Genomic DNA, 23,156 nt, shown 5'->3' on the forward strand with positions numbered 1-23,156 from the left:
AAAAAAAAGCTATCAAGACCTGAAAAGACATGCAGGAACCTTAAATGCATATTGCTGAGTAAAAGAAGCCAGTCTCAAAATGCTCCACACTGTATGGTTCCAACTGTATGACATTCTGGAAAGGGCAAAACTGTGGAGACAGTAAAAAGATGAGTAAATAGCCAGGAGCTTGGGGGAGGGAAGGATGAATAGGTAGAGCGGAGGATTTTTAGGGCAGCAGAAACTATTCTGTGTGGATACATGTCATTATACATTTGTCACAACTCAAGAGAACGCACATCAAGAGTGAACCTATGTATACTAATACATATGTATGTATACTATGGACTTTGGGTGATAATGATGCATCAATGTTGGTTCATTGATTCTAACAAATGTTCCCTACTGATGTGGGATGTTAGGGGTGGGGAGGGCTGTGTGTGTTGAGAGAGAATGTATGGGAACTTTGTACTTTCTGTTCAATTTTGCTGTGAACCTAAAACTCTAAATAACAAAGACCATAGGAAAAAAATTAAAAGAATGACAAACTATGGCATTCATACCTGGGTACACAACAAATATTTTTCTTGAAAATGAATGGAGGCAACCTGTTGATTCAAGGAAAACAGTATTTATTGCCAGTGATAAAAATCTGAGCTTTCAAGATAAGAAGTTTGGAAAGCTTGTATCTGCCATTGTAAAGTTGAGGTTCCCAATAATTAATACATTTTAAGATGAGAACAATGGTGATTTTAAGGAAAGTTATATTTTATAAGGAATGTAATAAAAATTGGATGATATACGTAATTCTCTGGAACCAGTATTTTCCAGATGGTCAGTGCATGATGTTATAAAATCATGCATGAGTAAAAGTTCCATTCAAATTGCAGGACAAATCAATGGATTTTAATGTAACAGAGTATAAAAAGCTCGTTGATACAATTTCAAGGCTAGGCACAGTGGCTCACACCTGTAGTCTCTGTACTTTGGGAGGTCAAGGTGAGTAGATAGATAGAGCCCAGGAGTTCAAGACCAGCTGGGGCAACATGGTGAAACCCCATCTCTACAAAATACAAAAATTGGCCAGGTGAGGTGTCACGTACCTGTAGTCCCCGCTACTCTGGAGGCTGAGGTGGAAGATGACCTGAGCCTACGTGGTCAAGCTGCAGGGCGCCGTGATTGCACCACTGCACTCCAGCCTGGGTGACAGAGTGAGACCCTGTCTCGAAAAACAAAAAAAAGGATAAAAAATATGATTTCAGATGACACATTGCAGTTAGTATTTCATATATTAGTGCTTGTTTTTGGGAAAGAGTATCATAGAATATCTACAGTTGTCTTAGAAGGCTATGAAAATACTCTTTTCTAGATGTATAAATGTGTGAATCCAGATTTTTTTTCATAATATATTTCATATATGCCCGGCTATTTTTCATATACTTTAACTCAAATAACGTATTGCAGCAGACTGAATGCAGAAGCAAACATGAGAAAGCAGCTGTTTTCAATTAAGCTAGATACTAAAAAGATAAGCAGAAATGTGAAAAACAATGCTACTTTTCTCACTGATTGCTTTTGGGAAAGGAAAGATAATGAGTTTATCATTATTTAAAAATGAATTAATATTTTAAAAACTTTTTTTTTCATTTCTAATGTGGCCAGTATCCAATACCACAGTAAACAAAAATTTTGGGGAATCTTCACTGTTTAAAAGAATAAGGAGGTGCTGGCCAGGTGCGGTGGCTCACGCCTGTAATCCCAGCACTTTGGGAGACCGAGGCAGGAGGGTCATTTGAAGTCAGGAGTTCAAGACCAGCCTGACCAACATGGTGAAACCTTGTCTCTACTAAAAATACAAAAAATTAGCTGGGGGTGGTGGTGCACGCCTGTAATCTCATCTACTCGGGAGACTGAGGCAGAAGAATCACTTGAACCTGGGAGGCGGAGGTTGCAGCGAGCCGAGATCATGCCACTGTACTCCAGCCTGGGCACCAGAGCGAGACTCTGTCTCAAAAAAAACAAAAAGGAGTCCTGAAATAAAATAGCTGAAGAACTTGCTTTTGTAAGGAAGCTGTTTCGGAAGTAGACTGTCCAAATTACTTAGTCCAGTTCCCAAATTTTGTTGCACTTTAAAATCACCTGGGTAGGAAAACCCTTTTGCTTTGTGTGCTGATGAAAGGCAGAAAACCACATCCAGTAATCCCTGACATTAGTCTCCACTGAAAACTTGACAAAAAAGTGCTGGTTTCTCTATCCTAATGTCACACTTTTGAAATACTGAGTTATTACTTCTAATGAGGAAGACAGCCATGTTTGTGGTCATGTGCTTTATATGTTAAAGTTAGCTTTTGAAATGGCACAGAAAACTGAATGTAAATGCCCAGTATAGTATCAGGTAACATGGATTAAACATGTCTAAAGTAGTATTCACTGAAATACTTCAGTAATTTTATAGCTTAGTAGTCCCTTAGTATCCATGGGGGAGTAGTACTAGGAATCCCCAACAATACCAAAATCCACAGATGCTCAAGTCCTTTAGATAAAATGGTGTAGCATTTGCATATAATATACACATATCCTGCTGTATACTTTATTTTATTATTATTAGTTTTTGAGACAGAGTCTCACTCTGTTGCAGTGGCATGATCTCGGCTCACAGCAAGCTCTGTCTCCCAGGTTCCCACCATTCTCCTGCCTCAGTCTCCCAAGTAGCTGGGACTGCAGGCACCTGCCACCACACCCGGCTAATTTTTTGTATTTTTAGTAGAGATGGGGTTTCACCATGTTAGCCAGGATGGTCTCGATCTCCTGACCTTGTGATCCGCCTGCCTTGGCCTCCCAAAGTGTTGGGATTACAGGCGTGAGCCACCACTCCCGGCTCCTGCTGTATACTTTAAATTTTCTTTAGATTGCTTATAATACCTAATACTATGTGAATGCTGTGTAAATAGTTGTTACACTATATTGTTTAGTACAGATGCAACCATCCATTTATTCCCCTCTAATATTTTTCTTCCTCGGTTGAATCCATGGATGCAGAACGGATAGATATAGAGAGCCTACTGTACACAGTGGAAGCTGCTTCCCCCAAGTTATGAAAAATTATGCAACTAAGGCCATACCTGAAAGCTAGAAATCTAGAAAACTGCCACATTTGGTTAGTGAAAATTGATCTTTTTTTTGAGACAGAGTCTTGCTCTGGTGCCCAGGCTGGAGTGCAGTGGTGCAATCTCGGCTCACCGCAACCCCTGCCTCCCAGGTTCAAGCTATTCTCCTGCCTCAGCCTCTCGAGTAGCTGATATTACAGACGTGCGCCACTATCCCTGGCTAATTTTTTGTATTTTTAGTAGAGACAGGGTGTCACCATGTTGGTCAGGCTGGTCTTGAATTGCTGACCTCAAATGACCCTCCCGCCTTGGTCTCCCAAAGTGCTAGGATGACAGGCATGAGCCACTGTGCCCGGCTGAAAATTGATTTTTAATGTCAAGTTTAGTGATCAACAAATTTGTAGCAGCAGTTGTAAAACACTTGACTTTGAATGTTCCATATGTGTGTTCTCAGCATGGATTTTTTTTTTTTTTTTTTTTTTTTGAGAAAAAGAATTTCGCTCTTGTTGCCTAGGCTGGAGTGTGATGGTGTATTCTTGGCTCACCGCAACCTCCGCCTCCTGGGTTCAAGCAATTCTCCTGCCTCAGCCTCCCGAGTAGCTGAGATTACAGGCGTGTGCCACCACGCCTGGTTAATTTTGTATTTTTAGTAGAGATGGGGTTTCTCCATGTTGGTCAGGCTAGTCTCAAACTCCTGACCTCTGGTGATCTGCCCACCTCGGCCTCCCGAAGTGCTGGGATTATAGGCATGAGCCACTGCACCCTGCCTCAGTATGGACTTTTTTTTAACCAGCTAGTGAATTGCTCATGTTAATTTTTAAGGTAGAAGTTTTTATTGAGATAATTGTAGATTCACATGCATTTTTAAGAAATAATACAGAGAGATCCTTAATACAGAGATTCTATGTATCTTACCCAGTTTCTCCCAATGATAACAAATTGTAAAACAGTAGTACGTTGTCACAAGCAGAGCATTGATAGTGATATGGTCTGCAGATCTTAGATTTCCTCCAGTTTTACTGTGCTTATTTGTGTGTATCTATAGTTTTCTGCAATCTTATTATATGTTTGTGTTCCTGTGTTCGCCACCATAATCAAGATATTAATAGTTTATCACTACAAGAGTTACCTTTTTTATAACCACACCCATCCACCCTCTCCCACCCCCCTAACTCTTGGCAGTCATTTCTATTGTTTTGGCATTTTTAAGAATGTCATATAAATGAAGCGTACAATATGTAATCTCTTGGATACGTTCATGTGTCTATTACCACAGTCAAGATAATAGAATCTCAAACTTTAAAAAGCTATTAATTGGGCCGGGCATGGTGGCTCATACCTATAATCCCAGCACTTTGGGAGGCTGAGGCAGGTGGATCACTTGAGGTCAGGAGTTTGAGACCAGCCTGGCCAACATGGTGAAACCCCGTCTCTATTAAGAGATATGAAAAAAATTAGCCACGTGTGGTGGGGCATGCTTGTAGTCCCAGCTACTTGGGAGGCTGAGGTGGGAGAATTGATTGAACCTGTGAGATGGAGGTTGTAGTGAGCTGAGATGGTGCCACTGCACTCCAGCCTGGGTAACAGAGTGAGACTGTCTCTCAAAAATTAAAAAATAAAAAGCTGTTAATAAATTAATTATTTTGAGATGGGGTCTCATTCTGCTGCCCAGGCTGGAGTGCAGTGGTGTGATCATGGCCCACTGCAATCTCAAACTCCTGGGCTCAAGGGATCCTCCTGCTTCAGCCTTTTGAGTAGACGGGACTGCGGGTGAAAGTTTACTTTTGAAGGAGGAGGGTCTCACTGTGTTGGCTGGTCTCCAAATCCTGGCCTCAAGTGATCCTCCCACATTGGCCACCCAAAGTGCTGGGGTTACAGGCATGAGTCTCTGTGCCTGGCCAAAACCTACTTATTTAAACAGCTTCATTGATTATTCTTTAACAGATTGAATGGTCTCCATGTAATTTCTCCTGATTTTTCAGGATTCATATTTATTAATTAATTAATTAATTCATAAGAATTAAAGATTATTCTTTAACAGATTGAATGGTCTCCATGTAATTTCTCCTGATTTTTCAGGATTCATATTAATTAAAGTTGGACGATGAAGAGAAAGAGCATGTTGATCATTTTGTTATGGTCTAGCCTGCCGCTCATGAAGGTCCCCTCAAAGTTTAGTGACAGATTGGGTATCAAATTTCTTTTAGAGTAGATTGATTAACTTAGAACCTAGTGGACTATACATAAATAATCTAAAACAGAGGTTTCCAGGCTGAAGTTTTGACCCTGGGGTCAGGAGTGTTAATGGAGGTGGGAATCTTGAAACTTTTTATTATTTTTACACTTTGGGAGGCTGAGGTGGGCGGATCACGAGGTCAGGAGATCGAGACCATCCTGGCTAACACGGTGAAACCCTGTCTCTACTAAAAGTACAAAAAATTAGCTGGGTGTGGTGGCGGGGGCCTGTAGTCCCAGCTACTCAGTAGGCTGAGGCAGGAGAATGGCGTGAACCCAGGAGGCGGAGCTTGCAGTGAGCTGAGATCGCACCACTGCACTCTAGCCTGGGCGACAGAGTGAGACTCTGTCTCAAAAAAAAAAAAAAAAAAAACTTTTTATTATTTTTAAAAGTCCTATATTAATTGCTAGCTAGTTAATGCATCAATAATTTGCTTTTGGTTAGAATTCTGTTATCTCAGTTTGGGAAAACAAGCTTTCTTGTTCTGATCAGAAGCTCTGATTAGTGGCTGACAGGGTAGGAATTGTTGGATTTGATAATTGTATCAAATTCTGGTACCATAGTTACTGTGATCAGCCACAGTATTCATACTGGACAGATGCTATATGTGATCTTCTTTGGCTATGGATATGCAGTGGCAGCAGACATTAGGTGATAATAAACAGAAAATACACAGGAAGGGAACACCTCACGGTGTTGTTAACAGCAAGCCCTTGGCTTTCAATTGACAGATTCCTAGGAAGAAAATACTTTGTAAATATTGTGACCCTGTATGCATACACACAAACACAATAGAAACAGAAGTTGCACAAAAACAGTTCTTTCAAATGGGCAGTTCTATCATATGTTCTATTTTTTTTAACTTTTTTTTGAAACAGAGTCTCGCTCTGTTGCCCAGGCTAGAGCGCAGTGTCGTGATCTTGGTTCCCTGCAACCTCCGCCTCTGAGTTTCAAGCGATTCTCCTGCCCCAGCCTCCCAAGTAGCTGGGACTACAGGTGTGCGCCACCACACCTACCTAATTATTGTATTTTTAGTAGAGACGGGGTTTCACCATATTAGCCAGGCTCGTCTCGAACTCCTGACCTCAAGTAATCCATCTGCCTTGGCCTCCCAAAGTGCTAGGATTACAGGCATGAGCCACCACCCTGGCCCTATTTTTTTTTTTTTTAATCATTAAAATAATGCTGCTTGTCAGCCACATTGGTTTCAGGAACCATCAATAGGATGTGATTTCTGGTTTAAAGAAAAAGCACTGCTTTAGGCTCATTCATGATACTTCATGTCAGAGTTTTTTTGATGCCAGAGCCTCACTCTACCCCCAGGAATCTTAGTTTAAAACTCTTTTTACTCATTTGTATGAAGCATTCAGTAAATTAATTTTGTATTAAAGCTGAGGAATTAGTTGAGTGCTAGCTAGGTTATTTTCCTATGTGTTTTGGTTGGAGATCTATTATGGTAAAATAATTCAAATCGTAGTCAGAAATTTGGTTGGTGAAAAGATTATTTTGAATTATGTTTGGTTGGGGAAAAATTATGCTGGCCTTGGTATGCTGAGTGAATTAGAGAGCTTTATTTACTTTTTTTTCTCAAGTGTCTCTCCCCTGACACCCCCTGCCCCTGCCTCCCTCACTTCACTCAGAATTTAAGCTTCTTAAGGCTGATTGGTGCTATAAGTTTCCTGTGCTATATCCCTTGTAATAGTGCCTGGCACACAGCATAGTAGTGTCTCAGTGTAGTAGTAACTTCTTACATTGTTCTTTTTGAGCTCTTCTGTACTGATAAACGGTCAGACTCTTGAGAACAGAATGTGTGTGTGTGTGTGTGTGTGTGTGTGTGTGTGTGTGTTCATTGTCTGGCACGTAGTCAGGGCTCATCAGTGTTTTTGTTTTTGTTTCTTTTTTTTTTTTTTTTTTTAGATGGAGTCTTGCTCTGTTGCCCAGGCTAGAGTGCAGTGGCATGATATTGGCTCATTGCAGTCTCTGCCTCTTGGGGTCAAGCGATTCTCCTGCCTCAGCCCCCTGAGTAGCTGGGATTACAGGCGCCAGCCACCATGCCCAGCTAATTTTTGTATTTTTAGTAGAGATGGGGTTTTGCCATGTTGGCCAGGCTGGTCTTGAACTCCTGATCTCAGGTGATCCCACCCACCTTGGCCTCCCAAAGTGCTGGGATTACAGGCGTGAGCCACTGCACTCAGCCAATAATTTTTTAAATGTTTTTTGCAGAGATGGGGGTCTTGCTATTCTGCCTAGGCTTGTCTCCAACTCCTGGCCTAGAGAGATCCTCCTGCCTTGACCTTTCAAAGTTTTGGGATTACAAGCATGAGCCACCACACCCGGCTCATTTTTAACTTTTCAGCTATAATTTCAGTATCATCACATGACTAAGATTATACCAGAAGTTATCTTGTGAGCATTTGGGACAAGAAGCAGAATTGACCAGGTGCAGTGGCTTATGCCTATAATCCCACCACTTTGAGAGGCTGAGGTGGGAGGATCGCTTGAGCTCAGGAATTCTGGACCAGCCTGGGCAACAAAGCAAGTTCTGTCTCTACAAAAAATGAAAAGAATTAGCTGAGCCCAGGTGGCACACGTGTGTAGTCCCATCTACTTGGGAGGCTGAGACAGGAGAATCACTTGAGCTGCAGTGAGCTGTGGTAGTGCCACTGTATTCCATCCTGAGCAACACAGCAAGACCCTGTCTCAAAAAAAGCAGAATTATAACATTGGTGTAGACTTGTGCATACAAACATTGACACGCTAAGTCTGAGTGTTTCATTCTGTTCAATAGTATAGTCACCACATTGTTGAAAGATACAAATTTAATGCAAAATAATATTTTTGAGGCATGGAACTCATTTTACAGGTTGAGAAAATATGGAGAAATTGACTGGCCTTCCTGATTTTCTTGAGCAGTTGAAAGCCTAAGGCTAAGGATGCGATGCAAACTTTTGTATACTCATCTTTATATTTGCTAAAAATAGAGAGGGGGCCAGGCACCACAAAGTCTGAAAACTACTGTTCTGCGAAATTAGGAGTGATATTTAGTGAATCAGAATTGTGCGCTGTACCTGAGGCAGTGTATGTATGTAAAGTAGGCTCTTGATAAAACTGTGCTGATTGCTTGAAACATTGAAGGTTTGTGTATAGGAGAAAGGCATGATGAATTCAGTGTTTCAGATAGATTCTTGTCCTTAGCAATTTGGTTGTATTGTCAGTATATATTGAATAACAATAGGCAAATTATTTGTCTTTTCTCTACCTCAGTTCCTCTCTCTTGCACCTTCCTTTCCCAAACTCTTTGTCTCTCCTCCCTCTCCACCCTTGGATGTAAGATGAGTATGTTTTGGGGACTAAGTACTTTAAATTGTGTTGTTCTGTTAGCATACCTCAAGTCAATACTGCAGTGAGTACAAATCACATTAATTACTTTTATAAAGGACAAAGCTCTTTCTCTGCGTTTGGTCATAAATCTAGATCTTTGGGGTATAATCCCAAGTAAAGCGTAGAGGATAGTTGTAATGACTTGTTTGAGGATTGGTTCTTTCTGTCGTGGTCAATAACTTTTCAGTCTCACATGTCAAGTTTTCTGCTCTCAGAGAAAGCTATTGTATCATTTTTGCTCAAATATTTTTTCTTTTTTTGAGATGGGGTCTCACTGTGACACCCAGGCTGGAGTGCAGTGGTGCAACATTGGTTTACTGCAGCCTTGACCTCCCAGGCTGCCATCTCAGCCTCCTGAGTAGCTGGAACTACAGGTGTGCACCACCAGGCCCAGCTAATTTTTGTGTTTTTTGTAGAGACAGGGTCTTACTGGGTGGTCTTGAACTCCTGGGCTCAAGCAGTCCACCTGTATCGGCCTCCCAAAGTGCTAGGATTACAGGTGTGATTGCTCAATGTTTTTGGCAACCTCTGTTGAAGGAGAGTCAGGAGATATTTTGCCTTGACTGCCACTCTCTTAGCTAGGACTGCCATAACAAAGTACCATAGACTGGGTGGGGGAGTGGATTAAACAGTAGAAATGTATCTTCTCACAGTTCTGGAGGCTGAAAGTCTGAGATCAGGATGTGAGCAGGGCTGGTTCCTGGAGAGCCTCTCCTCTTGGCTTGTAGATGGCTGTCTTCTCTCTCTGTCCTCACAGGGTCATTCTTTTGTCTCTGTTGTCTGTGTCCTAATCTTCATTTAAAAGGATACCAGTTAGATTGGATTAGGGCCCCAAATCTAAATAGAATCACATTGTGAGGTACTGGAGGTTAGGACTTACACTTACGAATTTTTGAGGGGACACATTTCAGCCCATAACAGCCGCCAAGAGACTGTTGTGATTTTGGCCAAGTAACTTTATAGTTTGCAGGATGTGAAGCTGAAGTGTGTAAGGTATAGATGAAGCCTGGTCACTGTATTGTGAAGAGATTTTTTGTTTTAATTTTATTTTAGGCTGGATGTTTGTCTCAGATATAATTGTACTTTTTTTTCCCTCGTTTTCTTCATTCTTGACCTTTATTTCTGAAATACCATTAGTACTTGATCATTCAAGGAAAAGTTAAAAGCCCCTTTTCAGAACCAGTTTTACTCAACAAATTTGTAAATGGAAAGATTATTTCCCCATCCTCTGTGAGGTCTTAAATGAAGAATTGATATTTTTCTGTAGCTTTAACATGTGAATTATTCCAAAGAGTGTAAGTAACAATACTTTTTTTTGCATTTGACTTCAGTCATTTTCCTCGTATTTGTAGAGTAAATATCCTTGATGTGGCTCTTGATTAGTGCTTTGTATCCAGGTACTCTCCACCCAGCTTCAACAGTCATCAACTATCTGTTGTTTAATCTGTTGTCCCTTAAAAATTTTTTTGCAGTGGGCCAGGCACGATGGCTCACGCCTGTAATCCCAGCACCTTGGGAGGCCAAGGCCGGTGGATCACCCGAGGTCAGGAGTTTGAGACTAGCCTGACCAACATGGCAAAACCCCGGCTCTACTAAAAAGACAAAAATTAGCTGGACGTGGTGGAGTGCGCTTATAGTCCCAGCTACTTGGGAGGTAGAGGTAGGAGAATTGCTTGAACCTGGGAGGCGGAGGTTACAGTGAGCTGAGATCGCGCCACTGCACTCCTGCCTGAGCAATACAGTGAGTGAGACTCCGTCTCAAAAAAAAAAATTTTTTTTTAAATAGATTAAGCCCATTATTCTTTAATTGAGGTAAAAGTCACATAACAGAGAATTCACTGTTGTAGCCATTTTAAAGTGTATAATTCAGTGGGATTTGGTAAATTCACAGTTTTTTGCAGCCACCACCTCTGTCTGGTTGCAAGACATTTTCATCATCCCAAAAGGAAATTCTATTTTCATTAAGCAGTCATTCTCCATTCCTGTCATTCCCCAGCCCGTGGCAAACACTAATCTTTTAGCTTTTTGTCTCTATATATTAGCATGTTCTGGATTTTTCGTATAAACGTAATCACACAATATGTGACTTTTTGTGGCTGACTTCTTTCACTTAGCATAATGTTTTTTCTTTTTTTTTGAGACGGAGTCTCACTCTGTCACCCAGGCTGGAGTGCAGTGGCAGAATCTCGGCTCACTGCAAGCTCCGCCTCCCGGGTTCACGCCATTCTCCTGCCTCAGCCTCCCGAGGCAGGAGGCGCCCGCCACCATGCCTGGGACTACAGGCGCCCGCCACCACGCCCGGCTAATTTTTTTGTATTTTTAGTAGAGATGAGGTTTCACCATGTTAGCCGGGATGGTCTCGATCTCCTGACCTTGTGATCCGCCAGCCTCGGCCTCCCAAAGTGCTGGGATTACAGGCGTGAGCCATCGCGCCTGGCAGCATAATGTTTTTGATATTCATGTTGTATTTATAGCAACTTAATTTCTTTTTTGCAGCTGAATATTTAAATCCGTTTTGACTTGTGAAAAAATCTATTCTCATTTTATAGTAATAGAAACTATACTGTTAGAATAATTTTATTCTAATATAATTAGGTATTTGATTTGGAAGTCATAATTTTAAAATATGCTTTTGGGCCAGGATCTGTGACTCATGCCTGTAATCCCAGCACTTTGGGAAACTGAGGTGGGTGGATCATCCGAGGCCAGAAGTTTAAGACCAGCCTGGCCAACATGGTGAAACCCCGTCTCTACTGAAAATACAAAAATTAGCCAGGCATGGTGGCAGATGCCTGTAATCCCACCTGCTCGGGAGGCTGAGGCAGCAGAATTGCTTGAACGCGGGAGGCAGCGGTTGCGGTGAGCCAAGATCATGCCACTGCACTCTAGCCAGGGCAACAGAGTGAGACTCTGTCTCAAAAAAAAAAAAAAAAAAAAAAAAGCTTTTGGGCTGGGCGTGGTGGCTCATACCTGTAATCCCAGCACTTTTGGAGACCCAAGCAGGTGGATTGCTTGGGCTCAGGAGTTCAAGACCAGCCTACTAAAATACAAAAAAATTACCTGGGCATGGTGGCATGCGCCTAATGGTCCCAGCTACTCAGGAGGCTGAGGTGGGAGCGTTGCTTAAGCCTGGGAGGCAGAGATTGCAGTGAGCCGAGATCGCACCACTGCACTCCAGCCTGGGCAACAGAGTGAGACCCCATCTCAAATAAAAAAATGCTTTCTAAAACTGCTTTATTTTAGAATTACTGGCCCAGACATCTGAATTGAAGCTGGTAATTGAAATTGGGGTGCTGAAACTTAATTGGATTCATGGAATAACTGAGTAAACAGTCTTCCACCAGCCTTATTGAATCAACTGCTTAGTGCTTTTCTGCCGTTTCACACACAGCTCTAAGACATAGAATATTTTTCATCTTATTTCAAGTTAATGTTTGCCAAGGACCTTCTGGGATTGCTTCAGAGTGGTAGAAATAACACAGGTTAAATGCATATTTTATTGCACTATTTATTTTTGGTGTGTGAAAGTCAGGATTTCTTTTCCCTCCACCCCTCCTCCTCCTTGTTGTTGTTATTATTCAAATTTAATGGTCTTAGGAGGAACCAACGTGACAAGGCTGAATGAAGTACTACTAAGAATATTTCATCAAAAGGAAATCATAAATTTTTTCAGGCTCATTATTTAGTGTCTAGAGAGTGAGATAAGGCAGTTTTGAGAATACAGACAAATAATGGTGGTCACAATCTTTTCTGCTTTTGAAACAAAAGCAGTTGTGGAAATGTTTGTAACTTCTCTCCTTTATTGTATTTGTAATAGTTTTAAATTTTATTCTTTTATTTTATTTTTGGAGACAGGGTCTTGTTCTGTCACCCAGGTTGGAGTGCAGTGGTGCTATCATGGTTCACTGCATCTTTGACTTCCCAGGCTCAAGTGATCCTCCCACCTCAGCCTCCTGAGTAGTTGGGACTGCAGGTGCACACCAGCATACTGGGCTAATTAAAACAATTTTTTTTTTTTTTTTTGTAGAGATGGAGTCTCACTATGTGCACAGGCTGGTGTTGAACTTTTGGCCTCAAGTGCAGTCCTCCTGCTTGGCCCCCCAAAGTGCTGGGATAACAGATATGAGCTACCATGCCTGGCCTGATTTTTAAAATGTGCTTAAAATTTATTTTAAAATCATGCATATTTGTATTATTGGCATGTAAGTTTAAATGTAGAGCATTGAAGCTGAAAAACTATAAGGTCTTAACATTTTCCTCTTCAGATATAAACTTAATGTTACCTTTGTAAATATGTAAATAACACATACTGAGAAATAAGTTTCTGTGGTACTTTGCTCCTGAAATTTGGGCATACGTACTTTTTTTGTTCATTATAGATATGAAATAAGGTAGTTTATTCCTCTTTCTACACTATTCCTGGGAAGTTTAAAAGAACAAAAGTCAAATTTTAAAGAGCATTTAATGACTTGTATAAAATGGAGTCTTAATAAACATAAAAATAATTAGTTTTATCATCAAACATCTAAGTGGAATTTTTTTTTTTTAGACAGAGTCTTGCCCTGTCGCCCAGGCTGGAGTGCAGTGAGATGATTTTGGCTCACTGCAACCTATCCCTCCCGGGTTCAAACGATTCTCCTGGCTTAGCCTCCTGAGTAGCTGGGATTACAGGAGCCTGCCACTGCGCTCAGCTAATTTTTTTGTATTTTTAGTAGAGACGGGGTTTCACCATGTTGGCCAGGCTGGTCTTGAACTCCTGACCTCCGGTGATCTGCCCACCTCCGCCTCCCAAAGTGCTGGGATTACAGGCATGAGCCACCGTGCCCGGCTGTGAAATTTTAATTTTAAAAATGTAAGGCCAGGCTTGGTGGCTCATGCCTGTAATCCCAGCACTTTAGGAGGCCAAAGTATGAGGATCTCTTGAGCCCAGGAGTCTGAGACCAGCCTGGGCAACACAGTTAGATCTTATCTCTAGGGGAAAAAAAAAGAAAAAGTGAACAATTCCCAGTGATCCTACCTTCTTTTATTCCCTAAACATAAACATGTACCCATCCACTGACACACATACACACCCTGCCTCAAGCTGTTATGAATTGTGCTTTTTTTCTTCACGAGGCTGAATTTTACACCAAATGCCTATTAGCACTTATTCTGTGAATTAGTCTTCCCCTGCCCCCTCCCTCCCTCCCTCCCTCCTTCCTTCTTTCCAGCTGGGTCTCTCCCTGTCACTCAGGCTGGAGTGCGGTGGCACCATCATGGCTCACTGCAACCTCAAAATTCTGGACTCAAGTAATCCTCCGGTCTCAGCCTCCAGAATAGCTAGGACTACAGGTGCATGCCATCATGCCCAGCTAATGTTTTTATTTTTTGTAGAGATGGGAATCTCACTGTGTTCCCCAGACTGATCTTAAACTCCTGGCCTCAAGCGATCCTTCTGCCTTGACCATAGTCTTTTTCAGATGTGTAACTGGTCATTAATCTAATATAGTCATGCACCACAAAATGACATTGTGGTCAATGTTGAACCACATATATGATGGTTGTCTCATAAGATTATGATACAGTATTTTTATCATACTTTTCTATGGTGTCTTTTCTGTGTTTAGACACATGAATACTTATTGTGTTACGGTTGCCACCAGCATTCAGTAAAGTAACATGCTGTGCAGGTTTGTAACCTAGGAGCATTAGGCCGTACCATGTAGCCTACGTGTGTAGTAGGCTATATATACCATCTAGGTTTGTGTAAGTACAACTCTGTGAAGTTTGTACAATGATGAAATTGCCTAAGGATGCATCTCTGAGAACATATGCCCGTTGTTAAGTGACTCATGACTGTAGTTCATTGTGTAAGTGGAAATGACGCACATTAGATAAAGGAAAAGAAATGTAAAAAGTGTTCATTTAAAAATGTTTTCAGGCAGTGTTGCAGTGCTGATATTTGTAGTGAAAGTACTTTTTCCTTATCCTAGTATCCTAGAAGGAAAACATCACCATGGCTACAGAAATTGGTTCTCCTCCTCGTTTTTTCCATATGCCAAGGTTCCAGCACCAGGCACCTCGACAGCTGTTTTATAAGCGACCTGATTTTGCACAACAGCAAGCAATGCAACAGCTTACTTTTGATGGAAAACGAATGAGAAAAGCTGTGAACCGAAAAACCATAGACTACAATCCATCTGTAATTAAGTATTTGGAGGTAAGCCTGATTTATGTGCTTCAGATGACCAAACTTTGGTTATTTATTTATTTATTTATTTATTTATTTTGAGATGGAGTTTCTTTGTTGTTGCCCAGGCCAGAGTGCAGTGGTGTGGTTTTGGCTCACTGCAACCTCTGCCTCCCGGGTTCAAGTGATTCTCCTGCCTCAGCTTCCCAAGTAGCTGAGATTATAGGCACCTGCTACCATGCCCGGCTAATTTTTGTAGTTTTAGTAGAGAAGGAATTTCAACCATGTTGGCCAGGCTGGTCTCAAACTCTTAACCTCAGGTGATCCACCTGCCTCAGCCTCCCAAAGTGCTGGGATTACAGGCGTGAGCCACTGTGCCCGGCCTGGTTATTTAAAAGAAGATGATTTTCTAGATGTAGTGTAGTAAGTATGTATACCTGTGTTAGTTGAATTAGTGGGACAAGGTGGAATTTCAAATTGGCTAATTTAGGAAGAACCTCAAACCACTAATACTTTCTAAAATTCTGTGCCTGTATCATCTTCTAAAAAATTATTAAAGTTAGACTCCATTTTAGAAATAGGATTTGCTCTGAAAGTTCACAAATTAGAAGGGAGTACTTTAATCACTAGGCCAGTCTTAAAACACTTGTTAAACCTGCAGTGTATATGAAATCATAAAAGACTACCAACATAGGAATATTTTTGTGAGACACTGGCTTGGAGAACATGGATTCTCCCACTTCCAAGCCCTGGTGGTAGGTATTTCTTAGAGTCAGGAAAAGGGCTTTACGTTCTTGAGGATTGAACGCCTACTGCAGTCCTACAGGGTAAAAGCAACTTAGATAGTAAGTAAAGGCAAGGCAGGGGTCTACCTACAGTTTCCCGTTAGAGTTCTTTCTTTATTTGTGTTAATGTAGGAATTAGCCTTATTACTAATATTACCCTATTAGGTTCATTGGGTTTAGGTCTGGCCTCCTATGAAAATTTGTCTGTTTTTCACTACCTTAGACCTGTGGTTAAAGACCTATTTGCATATTGGGCCTAGTTAGTATGTTGCAGGCATACAGGAGAAAGAGATTCAGAGATAAAGACAGATTTTGATTTTTCTGGGAATTTCAATTGGGAAAGTAGGCTAGGAGAGAGTTTGAGAGGAATTAAGATCAAGGGCAAGATATGAGGAATTGTTTTGTGCTGAGGGCTTTGAAGGAATTGGGGATGTCTTTCTACCCTCTCTGCTGTTTCCTTTTCTTAAGGTAGCATCAGGGAGACTGTGTTGGAGTCGACAGTATCTTGGATGAGTGGGTAGGGACTAATATGATAAATGTTTGTTTGTTTTTTTGAGATGGAATCTAGCTCTGTTGCGCAGGCTGGAGTGCAGTGGCACCATCTCAGCTCACTGCAACCTCCGCCTCCCTGTTCAAGTGATTTCTGGCTTGTAGTTTTAGTAGAGACAGGGTTTCACCCTGTTGGCCAGGCTGGTCTTGAACTCCTGACCTCAAGTGATCTGCCTGCCTCGGCCTCACAAAGTGCTAGGATTACAGGCATGAGGCACTGCGAGGAGGGAAGTTCTAAGCAATGTTAGTAGGATCAGAAGGGAAAGCTCTCTAAGGCACCCACTATTTGTTTTAGAAAATAATATTTTGTAATTCTGTTTATCCATTTTTAATATAGCTTACATTTTGTTAATTTCAAATTGAGTATAATCAGACCATATAGTCATTAATTGATCTATTTATTTATTTATTTAACAGAACAGAATATGGCAAAGAGACCAGAGAGATATGCGGGCAATTCAGCCTGATGCAGGTTATTACAATGATGTAAGTATATGATGTGTCATACTAGCTTAATAAATGCTTCCTTGCTTGAATATTTTGGCCTTCACTGTGTGACTTCAAGTCCAAAATGGTCTTTTCTTTTTACATTTTTATAATGAAAATATTCCCAAAGGAATAATATAACACATCTGTGTAAACCATGGATTATGTGTTTGTCTCAATTTAGATTTTCCTTTTAATCTAATGATGGGTAAATTTTTGATTTGGGGCTTAAAGCAGTGTCCAAAAAGAAGTTGAGTAGTCTAAAGTCTTGTAATTGGAAAGTTAATTTTAAATTTCTTAAAACTTAAATTTGAACTTAATTAGCTTTATGTGAACATGTTTAAATGTGTTGACTTTAAGTACTAACTGGGTTTGTACTGGTACTTGATTTTCTTGTTTGTTTAGTAGTAATGGGTATTTAACTTTCCTGTATCTCACTTTTCTTCACTTAATTAATAGACTAATTGTAATAATCCTTTATAATAGTTTTTATGGGAAAGTTTTATATGGTCCCAAATTTGTCTTTAAATGTTGAAATAATTACCTTGCCGTGTTTCTGGTTTCTGCCTTGTATGTAATCAGGAGCTGTAAGAACCCAATTTTCCTTTTTTGTAGCTGGTCCCACCTATAGGAATGTTGAATAATCCTATGAATGCAGTAACAACAAAATTTGTTCGGACATCAACAAATAAAGTAAAGTGTCCTGTATTTGTTGTTAGGGTAAGTAATCTGTTGGATATTTTGGGGGAAAATTAATCCTGAGTTATATAGCAAATGTATTTGACAGGGCAAAGAAAATTAAACATTATTTTAAAAGTATATCTGGGCTTGTAATTGGTTTATTGCTAGTAATTTTATTTTGGAATATCCAGTTGTTTATCTACTTTATCACCATTGAGTGAAATATCACTTATGGATTGTTTTTCTTCATGTGGCAATTTCTGTAGATTCTCTCTGAATAGATGGATACATGTTGTAGCAGGTCTCAGAGTTGCGTTTGAGTAGGAACGCTTTTGTTACTATTTAGAAAGCAGCATCCCAAGGTAAATGAAAAATACTTAGGAGTTACTAGACAGGAAAACATCTGAGAGCTGAAGAACTGTGGTGTACCATAATTTTTAGCTCTAGGAAGGTACCTAGTAGGCACTTAATACATTTAAACTGAAATTTTATTTTATTTTTTATTTTTATTTTTATTTTTTTTAGACGGAGTCTCACTCTGTCGCCCAGGCTGGAGTGCAGTGGCGCGATCTCGGCTCACTGCAAGCTCCACCCCCCAGGTTCACGCCATTCTCCTGCCTCAGCCTCCCAAGTAGTTGGGACTACAGGTGCCTGCCACCACGCCCGGCTACTTTTTTTTGAATTTTTAGTAGAGACGGGGTTTCACCGTGTTAGCCAGGATGGTCTCAATCTCTTGACCTCGTGATCTGCCCGACTCAGCCTCCCAAAGTGCTGGGATTACAGGCGTGAGCCACTGTGCCCGGCCTTAAACTGAAATTTAAAAAATATAATTTTTAGTTATAACCCCGATTTTCATAGATGATAATGTAATCATTTTCTTCTTTGTGTTTTGATTATTCCATTTCCTTGCTAATGCACTTGTTGGTTAACAGTCTTAAGTTGAGCAAATAACAGTTGAAAAAAAATGAGACCGAGAAAAGACGATTGTGGCAAACATTAGTGGCAGATGAGGAAAATAAAGCAGATCTTCTGATATCAGAGGAGTATGATAGACAGCAGGGAGAATCAAGAGGTCCTGGGGGAGAGATGTCAGTCTGAACTCCATAGAAATAGCTGCATTTAGTCTTAGGCCTCTTATTTGCCTGAGAGGCCTTAGGCAGTAGACACATCACTCACGCCTGTAATCCCAGCACTTTGAGAGGCTGAGGTGGGTGGGTCACCTGCGGTCGGGAGTTTGAGACCAGCCTGACCAATATGATGAAACCTTGTCTTTACTAAAAATACAAAAATTAGCCGGGCGTGGTGGCACGCGCCTGTAATCCCAGCTGAGAGAGGAGGCTGAGACAGGGGAATCACTTGAACCTGGGAGGTGGAGGTTGCAGTGAGCCTAGATTGCGCCACTGCACTCCAGCCTGGGTGACAAGAGTGAAACTCCGTTTCAAAAAAAAAAAAAAGAAACATTGTTATGTGAGTAGAGGCAACCAGTGTATAGTCTAATTTTTTTTTTAATCAGGGTATTTGGTCAAAGGGGTATGATGTGCAGCTAATTTTAATATCCTCTTAGCATAGCATGGAAAACCTTTTTGAAAAGAATAAAATCCGAGCACGCCATATCTTATAAGGTGGGTAAATGTTCTCATTTGGGGATTACGCTATAAGGTTTGAGGAAGAATTTGCACATAGTAGAGGCACAGTCAAAATCAAAACGTATTAAGGTATAAAGACTGTGGGCTCTGTGTCTACAGTTTGGTTGTCTGTAGTATTGACTGGGTTAGGATCCATACCAGATAACAGAAACTAGAAAGAGGGGAGGCTTTTAATCTGATAATCAAAACTGTGACTTACAGGTAAGCAATAAAAAGCCAAATTGTCACATATATTTGTGTAATTTAAGAAATAACCTTCATTTTATATATCCTTACTGTTTCTATAAGCACATATGTATTTGTAGTTTTCAGCTTTGTCAGAGTTTTTGGAAAATAGGATTGTTGTATTGATATTTTGTATATTTACATCTTTTAAGGAAAATGAGTGTGTGATCCATCATAGAAACTTGAAAATAAAAAGTAAAAACAAAAAATTTGAATGTTTCAAATTAACCAACACATATGCCACAGATTTCCTTTAGTATGCAAATTGTGACATTAAAATATTGATGTAAAAATATTTAAAGGACCTTAAGTGCAAAAAGTAATAAAGGGCTTTAGGTTTAATGTGTATCCATAAGAATTAAAAATATTGGTGTAGTGTTAATTAGTCATGGCATTATTATGGTTTTTTTTGAGAGTACATCAGCATAAGAGTTATCACTGCTTGGTACTTTGAATGGAGGAGAGCTTACAATTTTTTTTTTTTTTTAAATATGTTTAGCTGCAGGAAGAGTTTGAAAGTCTCAGTGTCCTTAAATCTGTACTTATTATTATCTTGTTTTTTTAATTAAACACTGGTAACTTTTCTTTCTGAATTTGTCCTCTCGTACTTGTAAGCACCAAATCCTTTATTCAGTCTTTGAGTAGTTCTGGTGACTGATCACCTTATTTATGTTAGTCTGTCATATAGCCTAGGGAAATGAGGTCTTTGCATATTCTGTTTTGAAATGGTCTTTAGCATGCATAGGTGTGTGTAATTTAGTGAGTAGGTGCGTATACTCATAATGTGCTTAGTATCTTTAATTTAGCTAATAAGCCAAAGGACTGAAGCTTTCCTTGCACTGTGTTGTTTTCTGACAAAGTACTTCTGATAAAGCTGAGCTACATTTAAGTGAAAGTCAGTATCATTATTTAATGTCAGCTATTGCATGTTTTACAAATACCTTTAAAATGTTTTTCAAAATTAGTGAAGTTGGAGGATGTATAACCTGTCTTTTTTTCTTCCTTAGTGGACTCCAGAAGGAAGACGCTTGGTCACTGGAGCTTCTAGTGGGGAGTTTACCTTGTGGAATGGACTCACTTTCAATTTTGAAACAATATTACAGGTAATGATAATCACCAGATGGTATCATCATCCTTTGGTACTGTAAAGAACTTGAGATATAGTCACTTCATTGGCATTGTTAAACTTAGAATTAGACAAATTATTACCTCGAGTCAGTATATGCTCTTGTAAGCCTTTAGTCATATATTCTTTGAAGCAGCACCTTACTAATTAATGTTTTCTGTTTTCACAGGCTCACGACAGCCCAGTGAGGGCCATGACGTGGTCACATAATGACATGTGGATGTTGACAGCAGACCACGGAGGATATGTGAAATATTGGCAGTCGAACATGAACAACGTCAAGATGTTCCAGGCACATAAGGAGGCGATTAGAGAGGCCAGGTTTATACACAATATACCATTTTCTGTAGTCCCTATTGTCATGGTTAAATTATTCTCTAAGTGTATTCTGGGTGCAGAGATGCATGGGCTCTGTCAGTTTCTGGGAAACTTTCTGCACCCTATAAACACAATATTTTTCTTTGTTTTCACACATTCACCATTTTGCTGGCACCTTTCTGAAGTAGTGTTGTCCCGGTATCAGCCTTTGCAATATGTTAGAGATGTACTGTCTGCCGCATTTTGCACTGGTTTTCTCTTTTCATTTATGATTAATAATGTGTATACGTTATTCCTTTTTATTATCTACTGTGTAAGACAAGAATATTTCATTCCAAATAAAGAATTCAGTCTTTAATTATGCAACTGAATAAAATCTAAAGCCTACAGAAAACAACTTCAGAATTCACACAAAGTGGAAAAAGGCTTAAGTGAAGACCTGGTTGGCTTGGTTATGCCACGACTTCCAAAGGAAAGTATAGGACTAAAACCCTCACAGATAACTGGATGTGGCAAACATTAACGGAGTAATGAATGGGTTCTTCAAGCTTTGCAGCTGTAAGCAGATCATTGTCAAGAAGACTCTAGGACTTTTCTTCTGATTCACTGTTGATAACATCACTTATGCAAATGTATACAATAAGTGGAGTTTAAAATATTTTCAGTGAGTTGTTTTACACATCAGTGAGGTATGTATAGTAAAACTGGGGGAAAAAGTTCCAAATACAAGCCTGAAGAATTGCTGCAGCCTCAGAATAAAGCTAAGCAGCATTCTTTAAGGTTGTGCCACCCATGTGTGGGAGGAGGTTGACATCTTTATGGAAACATCATCCACTGTAGTCATTTGTTTATACTTTCAGAATCTTAACAGAAATTGTTGGATGAACATGCTTCTGCTTTGTAGATTTTGCCTTAGTGTCATGCCCATACATTTGAGTTTACACAGCTGGTCCTTCATAGGATTCCAAAGTTCAAGGGAGTTTTTAGAGTTAGTTGAGAAACTTGATGATCTTTCACTGCTGGGAAAAACTGACTCCTTCTTGCAGCAGATTCTTTGGCTTTACACACAAGTCTGAATGTCCTTATTTTAAAGTTTTCCTCAAAAAGTGCAACATTCATGGAATAGCTTGCCAGGAAGATGTGAAACTTTTCTACAGACCTTTGGAATGGATGAGAAACATCGTACGTAGGGATGTTTAGCAATCAGTCTTTTAATAGACAGCCCGCATTGTTTCAGCTTATTTCATGAAGTGTCTGAGGCAGAAGCTGATGATAATTTTGGGAGCAGTATTCGTGTGCGATTTAAAAGACTGCAGGAATACTGCAAAAATAGAATCCATTTAGTTCACCACTTAAGGCAGCTTCATGTGATTTCCTGGTATCATAGAAAATAGAGAAGGAACATGGATACCATTAGCACTAATAATACACACTTGAAGTTCTCAGAATACTGATGATTGAAAACTCAGAAACAACTGCTCTGTTGAAGTCTTCTTTTGATGAGATGCCTATGTTAGCTGACGACATTCGCTTTAAGGGCTTCTTCACTGGATTCTTCCCTCTCCTGTTTATAATGCAGCACAGTGTTTTTATTTTTCCCTGTCTGAGAAGCACAGATTATCTGTTAAATGCTGACTTCTTTCCCCTGCTGTGTGTCTTCATGTAACAGTTTCTCACCCACGGATAATAAATTTGCTACATGCTCTGATGACGGCACTGTTAGAATCTGGGACTTTCTTCGTTGCCATGAGGAAAGAATTCTCCGAGGTACGTGTACTAACAGTACTGATTGGAATATTTAAATAGAGAAGACATTTGTGGTTAAATCATCACAAAACCACAGTACTGGCTTACATCTCCATTCAATTTTTTTTTACATATACACACCGTCTCAGGCTCTTCAAAAAAACCCAGCACTTTCTCTGACTCACAGTCATTTTGTAGGTTTTTACTACCAGTGTTATCTTTGAATTTTTCAGCTATAAATTAAATACAAGAGCACTCCCCCCTTACTTGCTTATCTGTATGCATCTTTCAGGGCTGTATTCCTTTTCCTTTCTTGTAGTCAGGGTACTTGTTCCCAACATACTGACACTGTGGTTTGATTTAGATAGCCGTCATTCTCCTGCCAGTCCTTTTACAATACGAATTTACCGACAAGATAGAGGTATCAAAGCTACACTTCTTAGTGTTACTATTTTTGAAAGCAGTTGGTTTTTCAGTACACCACATTTGTACTACATGGCCAGCTTGTTACTAAGTTCGGGTGGCGTTGCTGCTTGTTTACTTTTGTTGATTTTATAATTAATAAACCTCTATGAAATTACTTCATTCCATAACTGAAGTCCATATTCTCACTTCGATTATTTTAGATTATGCATTATAATATTGGACTCTATAAAGTGGGACTGTTGAAATATTAACAGTACATCAATGTGAGTTATGTGAATTCAGTGGTGGTAGAGTTA

At 40.0% G+C, this 23,156-nt stretch overlaps 1 protein-coding gene across 6 annotated transcripts in view; it reads left to right on the forward strand.

Annotated features, from left to right (window-relative positions):
* WDR33 (WD repeat domain 33) overlaps positions 1-23,156 on the forward strand; it is a 104,092-nt gene that overhangs the window by 24,823 nt on the left and 56,113 nt on the right. For 5 of the 6 annotated variants that reach the window (XM_002812366.6, XM_009237612.4, XM_054549131.2 and 2 more), the window contains 6 exons: positions 14,676-14,902; positions 16,624-16,692; positions 17,308-17,412; positions 20,252-20,347; positions 20,540-20,691; positions 22,358-22,455. In XM_002812366.6, the coding sequence (XP_002812412.2) occupies positions 14,699-14,902; positions 16,624-16,692; positions 17,308-17,412; positions 20,252-20,347; positions 20,540-20,691; positions 22,358-22,455 (724 nt within the window). In that variant the 5' untranslated portion in view covers positions 14,676-14,698. Of the gene's footprint in view, positions 1-14,675; positions 14,903-16,623; positions 16,693-17,307; positions 17,413-20,251; positions 20,348-20,539; positions 22,456-23,156 lie in introns of those variants that run through there. The other variant, XM_063712703.1, reaches the window with a different exon arrangement.

Source organism: Pongo abelii, chromosome 11 (genome assembly GCF_028885655.2).
Source record: "Pongo abelii isolate AG06213 chromosome 11, NHGRI_mPonAbe1-v2.0_pri, whole genome shotgun sequence".
Taxonomy (NCBI): domain Eukaryota; kingdom Metazoa; phylum Chordata; class Mammalia; order Primates; family Hominidae; genus Pongo; species Pongo abelii.